The 17,032-nt window shown below is 40.1% G+C and overlaps 2 protein-coding genes across 3 annotated transcripts in view; one reads left to right on the top strand and one right to left on the bottom strand.

Annotated features, from left to right (window-relative positions):
- Window positions 1–10,057, bottom strand: part of SLC44A3 (solute carrier family 44 member 3) — a 94,982-nt gene extending 84,925 nt beyond the window's left edge. Inside the window, exon 1 of one of the 2 annotated variants that reach the window (XM_083867874.1) lies at window positions 9,947–10,057. The gene's annotated coding sequence lies outside the window, so the exon portion shown is untranslated. The remainder of the gene's footprint in view (window positions 1–9,946) is intronic. The other variant, XM_083867873.1, reaches the window with a different exon arrangement.
- Window positions 10,058–10,193: 136 nt separating this feature from the next.
- F3 (coagulation factor III, tissue factor) lies at window positions 10,194–16,651 on the top strand (the record flags this gene model as incomplete). The annotated part of the gene is given in 10 exon segments (XM_083867561.1): window positions 10,194–10,291; window positions 10,293–10,371; window positions 10,373–10,411; window positions 10,413–10,511; window positions 10,513–10,612; window positions 11,470–11,584; window positions 13,632–13,816; window positions 14,210–14,391; window positions 14,504–14,663; window positions 15,561–16,651. Coding segments are annotated over 10 exon segments (1,206 nt in total). The 3' UTR covers window positions 15,710–16,651.
- Window positions 16,652–17,032: the final 381 nt, after the last annotated feature.

Here is a 17,032-nt window from a genome sequence, read left to right as displayed (position 1 = left end):
CACTGTTGAAGCAAAATTAGTAAAGGGTTGGGTCACTCATCTTCAAATCAAAAATACTTGAAAGAAAACAGAAAAAAGGCCATTACACATTGCAGAATACTTCCAAGACTAATGACAAAAATACTTAAAAAGCTGGAGAAGGTCTCTGGTATATCCAGTTCAAATATATTTTTTTGCAATTAAAAAATGTCATTAAGAGAAAACAAAGCCTCTGAACAGACAAATATTTAGACTGTGAAGCTGGATTTATGATGAAAATGTTTGTAATTTACCTGTGTAATTTTCTGGGTCAAAGAATTTCTGTATAGTTCTCTGCATACTCCAGCCATATTGCTGTTACAGGTCAGTTCACTTATCTGGGATGAATCAGCTATACAGGAAAAAAGAGCTTAAAAACATGTGCAATAAATCCATATTAGGCATATTTTTTCCTATTATAATTAGCCCTGTCTCTGAAAGCAAGTGCTTAATAAACATTTCACTGGGAATACTCTTCTGAAGGATAAAAGAAGGTAAGGATACAAAAACAACCTAACATTAACAATATCTCCATCGCACTTAACAGTCCCTGTTACTTGCCCCTTTGCTACAGGCAGAGATAGAACTGGGAGGGTTGGTGGAACAAACCTGAAAGGAGATGGAGAACATAGATGGGCGAAGGAAATTAAACCCACAACTAACAGGGGAATTAGTTGCTGGGCGACAACTATGGAAATGTGGAAAACATGCCGTATTTGCCAAGTGATCAAGGCAAAATATAGAGCTGTTATGGGCACTAACTAGTGACAGTTAACCTTAAGAGCATTTTTAGCTGCAACTTTCCTTCTTAAAAACAGAGTTTTCCTTCAGAATTAAATTAGATCAAGTTATGAATGTAAGTTACAGGAGACAGTGAAGGGGGAGGTAGCAAAAGAGACTAATAAAAGCTGGTCCCCTGCCTGCCTTTCTCAAATGGGAGTCTTCACTGCTGACTGCTGGCAAAATTTCCAAAGAGGCAGAACAAAACTTGCCTGTTTCTTTCCTGGCAGGAAGAAAATATGTTTCCCTGCGTAATTCTGTTAGTTTCTTTTGATTTTAAATTTCTCCTGTCATCAAGGCTTTGTCCAGAAAAGTGTCTGACCCCATTCTTCCTTTCAAGTAGCACATAAAAGCCTTTGTGAGTCTAGGATTTTCTGTTTCTCAGATTCCTGGTTCAAGTGAACCACAGAGCAATGCATTAGTCAATTCATTGGTAAAGCAGGCTGTATTTATATTCTGAAAGTGTCTTGAGTTCCAGTTCTTAGTGCTTCCCCCTTTCTTTCCCAGAAAATGAAAGTAGCATGATCTTTATCGTAAAAAGGCTTAGGAATTAACACAATCAATGAAAGGAAATTCTCAGTGCATGCTGAATTCAAAAACCTTGCTAAGAATCAAAACTGTTAGTTATGTATTTTGCACACCACTCCACATTACTTCTCAATAATTCATTTGGTCTTTTCAAACAAATAACAAAGAATAAACACTGAACTAAACTTTGAACAAGTTTGGAGTTTGGATGAGAATCTATAAAGTATTCAGAAATATTGAAGCCGGAAGAACAGAAGAATTGGATACAATCTTTCAGATTCTGGGGACATAGTTTTGGACTCAAGACAAGAATAGCAAAATCTGGATTTAAGCAGAATTGTGCAGTAAGAGTTTAAATACTTTATTAAAAGAATTTGGAAGCTGAAATTCAGCCAATTCTGGCCTCTTGAACTGGAACTCCACCTCCTCCACTGAATGTCGGTCTCTGCCTGGCAGTACTATGTTTGAAAAGGTAACACCTCAAGTTCAAATTCCTCTTGAGATTTTAAAATTCCAAGGTGATACAATCTCAGCTCAAGCCTCTGCTGTTTGTCAAGAGGTGCCTATGTCAAGCCTGCTTTTCAGAATAGGAGGAGAGAGGGAGAAAAGCATCCTGTGAAACATCTGAAAAATTATTTTGTTTGCCTAGTCGGGTTACATGTTTAATTGAAATACTTGGAAGATCTTAAAGCTCCAATAAAGTTATTAACAAAATAAAGTAATATATAAGATCAGAACTGAGTAATCTGGATGATAATACAGGCTTCTTTTTTTTTTTTTTTTTTTTAAGCATTTCAGGAAAATTTATCAGGGCTGATCATGAAACAAAAAAGGCAGGAAAACAGGAACACTATTGAAGATTGCACCAGCAGGTCCAAAGATTTTTTTCACTATTCTTGGGATTGCTAATTAACCAGTACATTCTTAACTCCCTTCAGTGTTTTGCAATATTGCACAACATTGTATTTTATAAAGAGAAGATCAGCACAGATGCTACAGATTATTCACAAACAAGGGCAAAGCTAGCTATATCTAGCTAAATCTTTCCAGATTTTTCTATATCTTTCAAAAACTAATGTGTTGTTTGCACAGGGAATTGTGATTGAGTTGAGACCCAGTACACACCCTAACCCTTATCAGCACAAAGGCATCTTCTGTGCAGAAACTATGCAAGTTGTACAGTCAGGTTTTTTCCCTGCATCTAGGACTTGCACTAGAAAATGGGAACTACCTCCAAGATTAACTTCTGGCCATGCAGGTATGTGATTCAGCATGAGGCACACTGCACTATATCTATATACCTGAGTGAATGTAAATATGCTTCTGCATTATTATCAGACTCGAACCTGTTCTGTTTACTTCTCCCTTCTTGTGTCCCTCTGCCAAAGGACAAAGTGAAAACAATTGCACTCATTAACAGGGGAAGATATCCCTGCTTTGCATACTTTTTTGAACATTAGCATTATTGGTTCCCTGAGAAGTTAAAAAAGGAGGCATACAAGTCTAGCAGTCCTATTTGTGTCTTGTACACCACGTTCAGCTAAAAAGAAAAGAAGAAAAAGAATGAATGAGAGGCATAGCAAGGAGGACCCTGCAGTAAAAGCAGAGAATAGAAGACTGCTGAGAAAATCAGGAAATTAATATAAAACCAATTCTCCAAATTATTTTAATTTTCGTTTCCTAGGGACCTAAATGAACTCTTCAAGTTTTCTGCAACCCATGAAAGATTGTGTGGAAAAGCACAAACCTAGAGGACAGGACTGTGTTTTGTAGGAAGGAATGAGTAGAGAACTTCAATCTAATGAGAAATTTTATTTTTTCTTACGTCTTATGCTACTTTATCTTATTTTAAAGGTATATAGTTCTGATTTTTGCTGGATGCAAATTAGCACTGAGTTTATAAAACTGCTCAAGTGCTAAAGTGTGCAGCATTTGGAAAAGCAATAGTACTTCAGAGTTTGCACTAACCTGGGTACCTGCCACCAGTAGATATACTCCTTACTACTGCTTCACCAAAGCTTTGACTTTTTAGATGCCTTAGATTGCCAAGGAGTATTTATTCTGTATTTGAAAGGTCATTTTCCTTCTATTCTAACAACTGTTGTACCAATCAGATACCAACCACGCCATTTGGAACCAAATCCAAAGAAACCAAATTAGGAGGTGGGAGGAAGAGATACATAGTCCAAGATGTTCCTGTGGGTATCTGCAGGAGTCAGTGTGGTTTAGATAATGGAGACAGATACCAGGAATCAAAGACTGGTCTGATGTTATTTTGAAGTTAAACATCATGGGGAAAGAACAAGATAACTGGACTAAAATAAAATAAGTTTTTCAAACTTAAAATCCTAGAATATCTAGCTGTTAATAAAATAAGCTGGAAGTACACATTCTGATAATAACTGATCAGTGTTATTAATTTGTAGTTTTTCTTTGTTCTAAGGAAAACACTCAATGTAAGAATGTATTTCCTCTGTGTACTTTACATTCTTTCCAATTACACTCACAAAGCTCTAAGCACAGCTAATCAAACAGCTACAAGTTCAAAGGAACAGTTTGGAATGCCAGCATTCAAGCATTACAAGAGACCCTAACTTGACTCCTAACACATCAAAATACAAAATATAATGACAGTTTTAAAATCCTTGAGACTTTCAGGATTCAACATTCAGCCCTTTGCTTCAAACCACACAGCTTTTCTGGCTAAATGCTGATTACTTGGTGTTTCTCCTCAGTCCTTCTTTACTAACTTCTCGATTGACTCATGCAGCCACTAGAAGTGCACTCCGTGCACTCTGTGCCCCTGATATGGTGAAAGAATGTATTTGAGTGCTGGCTGCTACGGGAGGATTGCTCCACACAAAGGAATGCAATGCCTTAGCACCAGCTTATGCTGTAGTCATCTTGCCCTTAAACTGGCTGAGTTAAAATTGTTCTTGCATTCAAAGACAGAGAATGTCTGTAAAAAACAGTGTAGAGATGCTTGAGAAAATTCTTTCAGACCTTGTCCTTAAATCAGATCTAATATGCTTCTTTCCCTTTACACTGGACAGATAGGAAACTGATTAGCAGCAGTAATATCCCTCCCTTTGCACATATTTTTTTGTTAGGACTAAAATCTTAAGTCGTTTACACTGACTTCTACAATTTGACTTGACAAGTAGCCCAAAGCAGCAGAAAATATCTAGTAAGTGATATCTCTGCCAGCATTTTGTCAACACTAACTGGCATCAAAAGATAGTAAGAATCAAATCCCTCTTTATCTCACAGTAAAATACTTCACATTTTACAGTGAAGTAAAATTCACTCTTTCTTGCCATGATGATGAACTCAGCTAAAATCGTGCTGCATTAGCCTTTCATGTATTTTAATATTTGCTTTGTTCCTTGAAAATGAAAGTTCAAGTCTGACACTGGGGACACAGGCATACTAATTTCAGTAGATACAATGTCTTGTTTGCATTGTTGTATCATTTTTTAAAAGTCACTTTACAGTGATATTTAATTATTCAGTGTACTGTGAGCAGTTACGTCAAGTTAAATAGATAATTCTTGCAGAATTTGAATAGGGTTCTATTGGCGTAGCAGGCCAATTATATCCAATTATCAAATCCATAATTATCCTCCAATAGTTAATCTGATCCGTTTTTCAATTATCTTCAATCTACTGACTTCCACCTCAGCAAAAAAGGCAGCATCAACAAAGTAGTGTAATGTCAAAGAACAAGATGCAGGATACTAAAGAAACTCAACTTAATTTTACTGGTAAGTACAGAACAGGGGTATTGTTGTATCAAATTTCTCCGAAAGAGAAAGCCATTTTACAGTAAGATTAAACATTACAACAGCAAAGTCAAATGGAGTTCTGTTTACCTTTTCCTCTCTCGCTGTTCCTAAGAATAAGTTTAATGACAGCCTAGGGACCACTTGGTTCAAACTGAAGCTTTGTTTACTTTACCCATGTGTTTGCCTAACCTTCAAGGCGTGCTCATTCCAAATATTTTTAAAGAACATTGAATTTGACTAGCACTACCTTCACTGAGACGTTATATATGCCACATCTAATATTAATAAGTTCATATTTTTTAACAATTTAGAAAGGAGAAATAAGTTTTACTAACAGTTATAAATACCTGTCTAGTAAAATGGATTTATTTCAGTCCTGAAATTTAAAGAGTCATGAGCTGAGACAGGATTCAATATGAAAAAAAAAAGAAGGCTACTTTTAATGTACTTGCCTCTTTTAAAATAGGTTTTATTTATTTTTATTTAATATTTATGTTGCTTTTTGGTTTGGTTTTGTTTTTTTTTTTTTTCAGTTTGGTCTCTTCCTCACAAGCTCAGGCACGAGAAGAAAACCTAAATAAATAAGGTCCGGTAGTTGCACTTGTGTCTAACAACACTTGGGAAAAATAAATCTTATGAGGGACATACACGGGAACTGCAAGATTAATTTATGCCATTAAGATATAATAGGGTTAGCTAAATACCCTAAGAAGACACTTCACAGTTGGGATGGAACACCTGGAATAAAGGGAAGACGGACTGCATCACAGTGTCAAACAATGGATTCAATCTTGTGACAACTTTGGTTTGGCTAAACTAAAACCTCTGGACACAGAAGGAACCAACACAATTTAGTGCTCTATCTCCATAGTTTCTGTTGTCCTCCAGTGACATTTATCACTAGTTTTGTAATTGCTTGTCCTCTAGCAGGAGAGCATCACCAGTAAACAAACCCAGATGTTCACAGCACTAGAGCAGCACCCTGGCACTGCTCACAGCACAGCTGTGCTATTTCTGCAGCCACTCGCTTTCAGAAGTCGTCCATGCACCAAATCAACCAAAGCGTGGTTTAAATTTTCATTGACGTGATCTTATTTACCCTAAGGCATCACTGAAGATCACAGAAATAAAATGCACACAAATATGTTGATCAAATTCTTTTTCATTAAATAGTGCCGCAAAACGAGATTTTGAAAAGGACAATAAACACATCACACATCATTCTGTGAGTGGGAAACAGGAACTTGGAGGCAACACCAAAGCAGTGTTGAAAAGAATTTTCAGAGTGGAAAAGGCTCAAAGCCTCTCTCCCTGGGATGCCTGTCCTGCCTCCCAAGCAGCCACCATTTCCACACAGAATCCCAGAGTCCATCCAGACCCCAAAACTCCCATAAGATTTGTTCCAGTGCTAGTGTCTCTATTTAACGTATCCACATGATAAGTGAGGAGAAGTGTGCAGGACCAGTGTGGTAATAACACAGATTTTGAAAACAGAGTATCAGAAAAACATACAAATACTTGCTTCAGGATTTCACTATCAACAATAACACTGTTCACAGTAGAAATTAAACATATTGTACCTGTGATTCTCCTGTGAGAAATCTCTTTTTCTAATTTCAATTTTTCTATCAATTTTGTTTATTCATTTCTTTTTTCAACAAGGAAAGGAAGATCCATTAATGTCAGAACTGGATTTAAATTTTTAACTACTTCTATCCCAGTGAAACTTTATTATTTTCTGTTAAGCTACATGTGATTTTGTAAAATCAAAAGGTAGCTTCAGAATCACAGAATAATTTATAATAGTTCAGGCAATAAGAAAATCAGGGATTCACAAGGAATTCACAATACTGGGACTTTCATTTGTATGGAGATTTCAGGGAAAAACACAGCTACTTTTAGGTATAAAAGTTGATTTTTCACTCCATTACACTAGTTTAATGACTTAGCTCCCCACAGAGAGGCTATACTAATTAAGTTTCTGTGCATCAAAAAGGGAACTTAGAAACTAATTTTGCAACATTATATAAGTCCTCTTAATTATAAACACTGGCTCTCAGTGGAATTTGTGGATCTGTGCATGCATTTATAACATAATATTTGATAAAACAGCTCTGCAAGAGAAATGTTAAGAAATTTATGGAAGCAGGTACTAGGTCACAGTTGTTACCTAAACTCCTGGGGTTTCTAATGAAATAAAATTAATTGTATAATTACATTATTTATCCAATCATATGGGTCACTAAGACAAATTATACAAAGATTTAAGTGCAAGATAAGTATCAGGAGCAATTTAATTGTAGAAAGACTTCTTAGTGATTTCAAATCCTGTTCACAAAAGTAAATTTTACACTATTAATATGATGATATCGCTGACTTTATATTAGCACGGAGTGATGAAGGTTTTATAGCACTACAAAATTTCAAAACATTAATGACTATTACAAAATTTTACTTACAATCTTGCAAAACCATCAGCGTAAAGAAACCAACATGTGACTGATGTTACCTGAGGCATTCCACTTCAACAATTATATATGACAGTACAGAAAACACAATGTGGCAATTGCTTTGCTAAGCAAAGAATTATTTGTAGCTCTCTCTAAGCAAACCAGTTTAGAGACTTGGCAAGTCATACAGTAAAAAAAAGATATGCATCTCCTTAAGAAAAAATGGACTTTCACAGATTTAATTTTGCTTTTCTCCTCACTTTTCCCATAATCAACTGGTTCCATCACATACACATCAAGGAAAAAAAAATCTGTATAATCTGTTTGCATTCTGGTGAACCTTCCAAATGGAGAACTACCCAGTTCACCAGAATGAAGATGTCACAGAGAGGAAGAGGTCATCTGAACTAAATTGTACAGCCAGGCTTGTGCTCTTGGATGTCTCCCACATATTCTAAAAAGTCACAGCAAGATCCTGGTCTCCATCAATAGAAAAAAATTCTTTCATCTAGCTTTAAGTGCCTATACTAGGAAAATATGTACTTCACCTTAAGAATTAATTTTTTCTCAGCTGATTGTAAAATGAGCACAGGATGACTAAATGGATTAGAGACATGTACAGAGATGATGCCTACATACAATGGCATTCCACTCTGGGAGCCAAATACTAATTTTCTAGACAAATTGCCAGAGCTCTACGTCAGCAGAAGGCTCTCCTGCATGTAGCAACATATGTTTGAAATAAGGCACAATTTTTCTCTGTTAAATGAGCTGTTGAAATACTATAAAGTGGGCAGGAAATGTGACCAGGATGTCATAGTTAAGTCACTGGCTGCTGAGCAGACTTCAGAGGTATCAGCCTGTCTCAGGCTGCGTGAGGTTCCCCCCCTCTCCCACGGTGGTTGGTGCCTGGAGCCAGGCAGTGCAGAGCAGTTCTCATTCTGTGGTCAAATCTCCTCTTGGCCAAAGAAGAGAAAGAAGAGCAGAGGAGGCAGCAGCAGCTCCTCACCTCAGTGCTTCTCCCTTTCCCATCATGGCCTTGCCCTGCCAACCTGATCTAGCTACACTCGCCCCTTTGCATTATCTTTTCCCCCCATCTTTCAAATTTTCCCCTCTAATTTTCCTTCCCTCAGAATGGCTACCTAAAGTTACCCTGCTTCCTCTAACCACACAGTTCCCCTCAGCTGTGATGTAAGCCGGTTTAAACAGTTTACTCTGGCAAACTCATGCCGCAGCAAGCAGAAGGACATCTAAGAGCCTAGTGTTAGTGAACACTGAAATACCCTGCTGGAAACTGGAATAAGGTAGCAGTGCTCACACTGGTTAATCTGGACAAGATCTGGATGGTTCCTCACCTGGTGTCTCAAGTGTGGGATCTCTTGACAGAAAAGACACAAATAAGAAGGAATGGGGAGGAGAAGGGATCCTGAGATTATCTGCATAAAAACTGGAGCAACCACTGACTCACTTTCCATCTTTTATGGCTGAACTACATGAAATTAAGTGGAATTAAAGTCTAAAGGTGACTTTAAAGTTTTATATAAGCATCCATTTCTTTAAACATATGAGTACTGTTTCTTTTCTTAAAGTCCTTTGAAAATCAACTGTGATCTTGAAAAGCTGGACACCTGTATTCTACACCAAGTCAAAGGTATGCAATATTTTTGGCTGATGTAATGTTGGCATACAGCTACATATAGACAGTGCTGAAATTTGATCAAAAACAAAGCAGGAAAATGAGGATTTTAATGAAGGAATGTCAAAAACTTAAAAATCAAGGAGTTTAGGTGTGCCTTAGAACATATGAATTCGGATGCAGACTCTGGTCGAATGGATATCGTAGTTTGTTCCATATGCATTTGTTTTGCATTATGAGAGAGAACAGATTGCTTACAGACAACGACGTGTCAATCATGAAAATTAAAGGTAATTAAATATGAAACTTCCCCATTACTCTTCTTCTCTTACCTGTATGTTCCATGTACATTGAACCAAATCAGCATCAAAATAAAGGAGTCAGTCTAAGCCTGTACGTGCGTATATCTATCTGGACACGGGCCCTACTGGTGCTGGGTGTCCCAGCTCCCCGCAGAGCCCCGAGCTCCCTCTAGAGCCTCAGTGTTATCACACCGGGCCGCAATCCCCCGGGAAGGCCCCGGGACACCGCCACCGCCACCGCCACCGCCACCGCCACCGCCACCGCCACCGCCACCGCCACCGCCACGCACGGCCCGGGAGCAAAAGATGAGATTCGGAAACCTTCTGTCAGAAACAGATACTTTGTTCCTCTGGAAATGGTATACCTTTCCAGTGTGGGGAAAAGGGTTAACAGCCTCTTGTTTACAGGAGAGGTGAGATACTAAGCCCTGAACACCCGAAACTTACTTTCCGTCTAATGACACCGATGAGCCTTGACAGGGCTCGCTGCACGGTGTGGGGGGATCGGGGGTGTGATCTAGCTGAGCAGTTGTGTCCAGTGTCCTGTGTGCTGAGGGAAGGACTGACATATTAGCCCTTCGGAATGCACGGGATCAAAGGTAATTAACCCAACATCACTCGTGCGTGACCAGCTGCCCCACAGAGCAGCCGCTCCAGCTGAGGTCCCTCCACAGCCAGCTACAGGTTTGCAGGGATGAAATCGGCTCCCCAGTGGTGCCCGGTTTCACCAGGGCTCCAGGATGAGGGAGGGGTGGTACAGGTGCCTGATGACCCCGAACGGGGGGGGCACGGCCGCGGGATGTCCAGCTGTGCCCTCCCGCCCGGCTCGGCCGGGGCCGGACCGCGGACACGCCGCTCCCTCGGCGCCCCTCCCCTGCCTTTCCTCGAGGATCCCGCGCCGTGTTTGCTCAACTCGGCGGTGCCCGGGCGCTTCCGCTCCGTCCCCTCGCCCCCGCTGGGCGGCCCCGGGCGAGGCCTCTGTCCCGCCTCTCCCTGTCCCCTCCATATATCCCGGGGCCGCCCGCCCCGCACAGCTCCGCACCGCGCCCAGGATGCTGCTGGCCCCGCCACCGGCGCTGCTGCTCGCCGCGCTGCTCTGCCACCTGGCCGCCGGTGAGTGCGGGCGGGGCACGGGCGGGAGGGCAGGATCGGCGCCGGGGGATGCTCGGTTCTGCAGCTCCCCAGCGCCGGGGGATGCTCGGTTCTGCAGCTCCCCAGCGCCGGGGGATGCTCGGTTCTCACCGGCCGCGGCCCTGCTGGGCGAGGGGGCGCCGCGGGGGTCGGCAGTCGCAGGGAAATCGCAAGATTTCCTCCCCTTGTTGCCAGCTCCGAGCTTGTCGAAGAGGTAGAGAAGGCGCACGGTGAGGGATTTCCAGAGGTTACAGGGCTGCCAGGGGTTTTCTCCTCCGGCTCCGTCCCAGGCACTTCCCCGAGGCAGCTGTGCCCGGGTTCCCATTGCCTGGGGGGACACAGCTCAGCCCGGGGTGGCTCCTCTCAGATATTGTAGGTGTGTAGGGCAACCGCTGATTTTTAAAAAGACTTTATCTTTCCAAAATATGTAAACGGGAATCCAGGAGCTAACGCTTTCTGCAGAAGATACAACTAGGGATGATTTTGAACTATGCCTCATTTGTTCAGTGCTTGAACATTCCAGTGCATGTTCAAGCTTTTGTATCTTCTGCAGAGGTCTTGGATCAAAAAGGAAGCATTAAACAGAACTCCAAATTAACTTATCGATTTTGGAGTTACAAGACAGAAAATATTTTTCTTCTCATTTTTCACTTCTGCCAGGACACATTCCCTTAGTAAGATGAGCAGGCCTCTCATAAGGGCAGGACTGAGCCTTTTTCCCCAAGAAAAAGTTTCCAAGTTGCAATTAATGACAACTGCTTCATTTAACTGAACAATGACTGCAGGGAAACTGGAATTTTATATAATATGACTGATGGCACTCTTTTCTGTGTTTAAAGGCAATGAGGGACTTTCAACAGCAGTCAATATAACTTGGTCTTCAATCAATTTCAAAACTATACTACAGTGGCAACCAAAACCATCAGGCTACCTCTATACTGTAGAAATACATGGGTAAGTAGATATCACTACATATCACAGTGGTATGTTCATTAATGGTGATTGAAGAAAATGAAAAGAGAGTGTGTTTGAGTATTTCTGAAAGTGAATGTAACAGGAAAAGTGCCCAAATGTTAGGATTAGGAAAATTGCCAATCCAGGTGTTAATACTTCTTAGTGTCCAGCTATAAAAATATCAGGTTTAGACTTCTGGTTTTGCCCACTTCAGAAATGGAGAGATGAGCTTTAGATCAGTATTTCAGTTCTGGGGTTTGGCGCTGCTCAAGCGACCCAGCCAGGATACTTCAAAGGAATCTGACATGCCACGTATTCGACAGAATTTCACCTTTTTATGTCTTTCGAGGTGTCTGGACTTGTGTCTTCAGTCTTGGGAGGCGTCTAATAAGCAACTCTGCATTTTATTCTAATTGGTGAATCACAGTAATTAACAATTTTGTCTTGCTGGGTAATACTAAAAGTTACCTTTGTTTGTCAGCCTCTCTCAAGACTTCCTCTATTATCATGTTTTATGTAAGCTGTAAAATATTGTGGACATAAAACATAGCCAGCTTATCTGAAGTGCCTAATGCCTTTTTCAGAACTGCACAAAACTTTCATGAAGTTCAGTAATAAATCTGTGCTGGTTTTAGCTCCCATTTTAATACATAGAGCATTATTAAACATGCCCTAAAGGGAAAACATATCATCAAACTTCCTATATGTTAATGAAAAAGTGGCACTGTAGTCCCTACTCTCTGAAAGTGGCATAAAAATGAGTGTTCTCTCATGACTAACGGGTGAAATACCAGTATAATGGCTTAATGTGCTTTTTCATTCTTTAATGATTAGAGAGTGATTAGATTAATGGACTTAAAAGCAAATGCTTAGCAGTATAAATTTTATTAAATTTTTACATCTAGAGTTTCTTCCAGATATTTTGCTTGCAAAAAATTGAAATCTGTTTGCCCAAGATTCAGTGTAGAATCAGGTGTAGTTCTGCAGCAGAGGCACGTCTTTTGACTGAAGTTGCTGTTCTGGAGGAAGTGAGATTAAATGTTTGCTTTCTTGTGTATGTATATTTACATTTGTGTCATCGCAAAAGTCAGACCTCTGCCCCTTTTTCAATGCATCTCTTGTGGCACTGTCCCTAACTGATAAAGAAATCCAATGAAGTGAGAAGGGAGTTCAGGTGACTCTAAAAAATGAAACTATCTACTTTGAGGAAAAGCTATTTGTTAATATTCAAAGTCAGCACTCGTTCTTCCAGCTGAGATCACACAATTTTTGTTCTCCTTAATTCATCAGCAAAAGAGGGAAAAGAATTGAAGGAGTAATATTTAATCTGGTTTTTTTCTGTTCTTGTGAGGAAGTAAAATGAGAAAATAACACTTTTTTCATAGTCTCATTGCTACCTCGCAAGTAAATGGACCTGCTTTCTATAATTTAAAAACCAAGAGAAGTGCATCATGGCTCATGCTTTTTGTCAATGTTTTTAAATTGAATTTCTGCATTGGAATTTGCTACTGCTGTCTGATTCTTAGTGGCATTTGCACAGTTGCAAAACCAAATTACACCTACATGGAGGCATTTTTGTCACATTAAACAGTGTCAATAGAGCCTCCTATAACAACTGATGTTTCCTAAGGCAACGGTTTTCAAATGCATCAAGGATAACACCTTCAAAGTGATTTATGCATCTTATATTTTTAAAATACATTCTGCAACTGCAGAAAAATGCAAAATCAGAACTAGTTGTGGTTTCTATTAAATTCATGTAAAAGACTGAATTTTAAATTCATATAATATGTCCTATAGCATATTTCTGTTATTCGTATCAATCATGCTGTACTTGATTCTGCCTTGAACTGTGAAATACAGCTGTACAGGATAGTGGCTTTTGAGGCTTTGTTTTCTCCTTTTAGCCTCACACCTGCAAGACTGTTCTACTGGATGAGGGAAATCTATACAGTTAGAGGGGAAAAATGTTTTTCAGCATATCTAAATATATAATATATATACATCTGGTTCGAAAGCATTGACACTTCTTTCTTGCTCTTTCCAGACGGACATCTGACATAAAGAGAAAATGCATACTGACATCAGAAACAGAGTGCGATGTTACCGATGCACTCAGGAATGTAAAGGAGACCTATACTGCACACATACTGTCTGTAAAGCCTGTGGAGATGGATGACTTTGAAGAGCCACCTTTTGCAGTCTCTGAAAAATTTACACCTTATAGTCAGAGTAAGTAGGATTGCCAATTAAATCTTACTATAAATTTCTTTTCAAGATTACTTCTGTTGATTTAAACAAGGTTTAGATTGAGCTTAAAGGTTTTTTCTGTAGATTCTTACAGTGGCCCTGCTGATATAGGAGAAGATGATATTCAAGCATAAAGCTTTCCCTGTTGTAGGGGAGGGTGTAAGATTTTAGTTACCATTTGCTTCTCACTGCACTGAGTAGACCATTTAGTTAATATTATGTACTAGGTGAAGATACTTGTTTACAATCTAGTCCTTCACTGGCTTTGTAAATGTGTAATAGATTTGAGGAGGGAAGGTAGTGGAAAGGGAAAGGAAAAAGAGCATGTCAGATATAGATTATGTCAGTTTTTTAATTCTAAAAATCTTTCTTTAGCTGTTCTTGGAAAACCAGAGATAAAGGATTATTCACAAAAAGGTTCCAAACTGAATGTCGTGTTCAAAGATCCACTTACACCATATAGATTTCCTAATGGAAGCTTTCAAAGTATTCAAGATATTTTCCAGCATGACCTGGAATACAAACTCTATTACTGGAAAGATCAAAGTTCTGGAAAGGTAAGGTCTAACTCTAGTTTTTGTTCTGTAATAATTGTTACATTCTGTATAGTTACACAATTTCTGTGCTACCTTAAGAGCTGACACTTGAAATATTTTTTTTCCTTTACAGAAAGATGTAACAACAAAAAGCCGTAATTTTGAAGTAAGTGTTGACAGTGGAAAGAACTACTGTTTCTATGTCCAGGGAATCATTCCCTCCCGCAGAGAAAACCGTAATGGCCAGGAAAGCACAGTGCTCTGTACCAGTGTAGGAAGGAGTATCGTAGATGGTGAGTATTTGGTGACATTTGTCACTCACTTGTTAATATCCTACAAGAAAACCACATCTTTAAATTGTGCTTGCTATGAAATAAACTATTTACTGTGTAAGTTGGAATACATAGTCGGAATGTGGAAACTCATAGGGAGAACTCACTTTAAGTAAGAGTCCACCATCTTTAGTTAGTTGGAGCTGGTTTTAGGGTTTTGCCCATCTGTTTTATTTAAGTTACCTGAGTTGCTGACTGGTGCCTGAGGTTCCAGATCTCATCACTAGCCTTCAGCTTCATGTTTCTTTGCAATTGTTTTCCACATCGTTCCAATAGCAGGTGCCATAGTAAGTACTTGAAGGATTAGCTCTAAAACGTAGAAGTGCTAGAAACCTGCATATCCATTTACTTGTAGTGTGAACTGGCCTTTAGTTATGCCAAAAGGAGATGATGAGAGTAAGACTTTCTTTCCTGTTCCAAGGTCAGAGGTTGGCAGGTTGACTTCTTACTGGTAAATAAGTTAGGAAGTGTATGTGAATCAGCCAGCCATTTCAGACTAGCCATTTGGATAACACTTTCTTCAATATAAAGTCATCAATATTACTTAAATAATATCACATTGCTGTACTGTACCTTTCTTCTCCCTGGGTAAGAATATTTGCACTCTAGAAAAGCTCTTCTAAAATGGCAAATGATCTCAAATTAGCTTTCTTTTTGTTGTTGTTCAATTTGTTTACTTCAGTTCAACAAATTCATGTCAAAATGTATTCAGTTCACACTGAAGTGGTGACTCCACTTCTGTGAGACGGTAAAATATAGAAAGCATTTTTTCATTCAGTGGAATGAGTGCTAAGATTTTGTAGCACTGTGGCATTGTGGGTTCTGATAACTGAATCTTGGATATTTTTTCCCCTACAGAATATGGAACAGAAGTCTTTATCATCCTAGCAGTGATAGCAGTTGTAGTCATCACTCTTGCCATTGTCCTTCCAGTGGTTCTGTGTAAACGCAAGAAAGCAAAGAGAGCAAGAGCTGTGAGAGAAAAGGAGCTGCTTAATGGTGTCTAAGGAAAGAGTATTGCAGACACTAGTGGCAGTACCAGAGCAGAAAAAACCCCAGCAACAAAAAAACCTAAATTGTGTAATTGGGTGAAGCCTTTTAGGCTCTCTGAAACAGGAATTCTGAAGCGGAAACTTTATGTGGATTAAAAAATCCACTTGACAGTACAGACAAAAAATCCAGATATCAGGAAGCCCTGTGTCATTAGTGATCAGAGGCTGGAAGAGAATTCTGGTGATCTGTTACAATCACAGAATTATAGAATGCGCTGAGTTGGAGGGGACCCATCAGGATCATCAAGCCCAAGTCCTGGCCCAGCACAGCACCATCCCCACGAGTCACACCCTGTGCCTGAGAGCATTGTCTAACAGCTTCTTGACCTCTGTCAGGCTGGTGCTGTGACCACTGCCCTGGGGAGCTGCTCCAGTGCCCAAACACCCTCTGGGTGAAAACCTTTACCCTGATACCCAACCAAAACCTTCCCTGACTCAGCTTCCTGCTGTTTTTTTTGAGTCCTGTTACTGGTCACAAGAGTGAAGAGATTGGCACTCTCTTTCACTCACCTCTGCTTCCTTTGGTGAGGCTGTTGAAGACCACATCTCCCCTCAGTCTCCTTTTCTCCAGGCTGGACAGACCAAGTGACCTCAGCCACTCCTCAGATGCAGCCTCCCTTCCAGACCCTTCACCATCCTTGTTACCCTCCTTTGGACCCTCTCCAGCAGCTCAGTGTCAGTTTTATATTGTGGCCCCCAAACTGCCCCCAGCCCTGGAGGTGAGGCTGCCCCAGAGCAGAGCAGAGGGGGCAATCCCTCCCTGGCCCAGCTGGGCCTGGTGCCCCCAGGACACACTTGGCCCTCCTGGCTGCCAGGGCTGACTCACATTCAGCTTTCCCTTGACCAGGACCCCCAGGTCCCTTTCCCTGGCACTCCCATTCCCTGTCTGTCTGTAGAGCCAGGTGCCAAACCCTGCACTTTCCCCTATAGAGCTTCCTAGGATCAGTCATTGCCAGTCTCTAAACTGCCAAGGTTTGCAGAGAGATTGTTCCTAGACTGTTCCCAAGCCCCTTCTATTGTTCTGTCAAACAGGATACTGAACTAGAGGTACTTTTAACTTGATCAGTATGGCCTTATTGAGCCAGAAGATTTACGGTACTTGTGAGGGGAAAAACACTACTTTTGAAAAATAGGTGTCCTTTACCTAACTATAAAGGAACATTTTTTGTTTCTATGAAACAAACCCTGTATTTATCTGCCTTTTAACAATATTAACTGGTGAAATGATCTGTTAGTTCAGATGTGACAAAATTGCTACTATTATTTCTGCACTTCTTG

Source organism: Zosterops lateralis (genome assembly GCF_965231275.1).
Source record: "Zosterops lateralis genome assembly, chromosome: 9".
NCBI classification, from domain to species: Eukaryota; Metazoa; Chordata; class Aves; order Passeriformes; family Zosteropidae; genus Zosterops; species Zosterops lateralis.
This window is presented reverse-complemented; position numbering and strand designations above follow the sequence as displayed.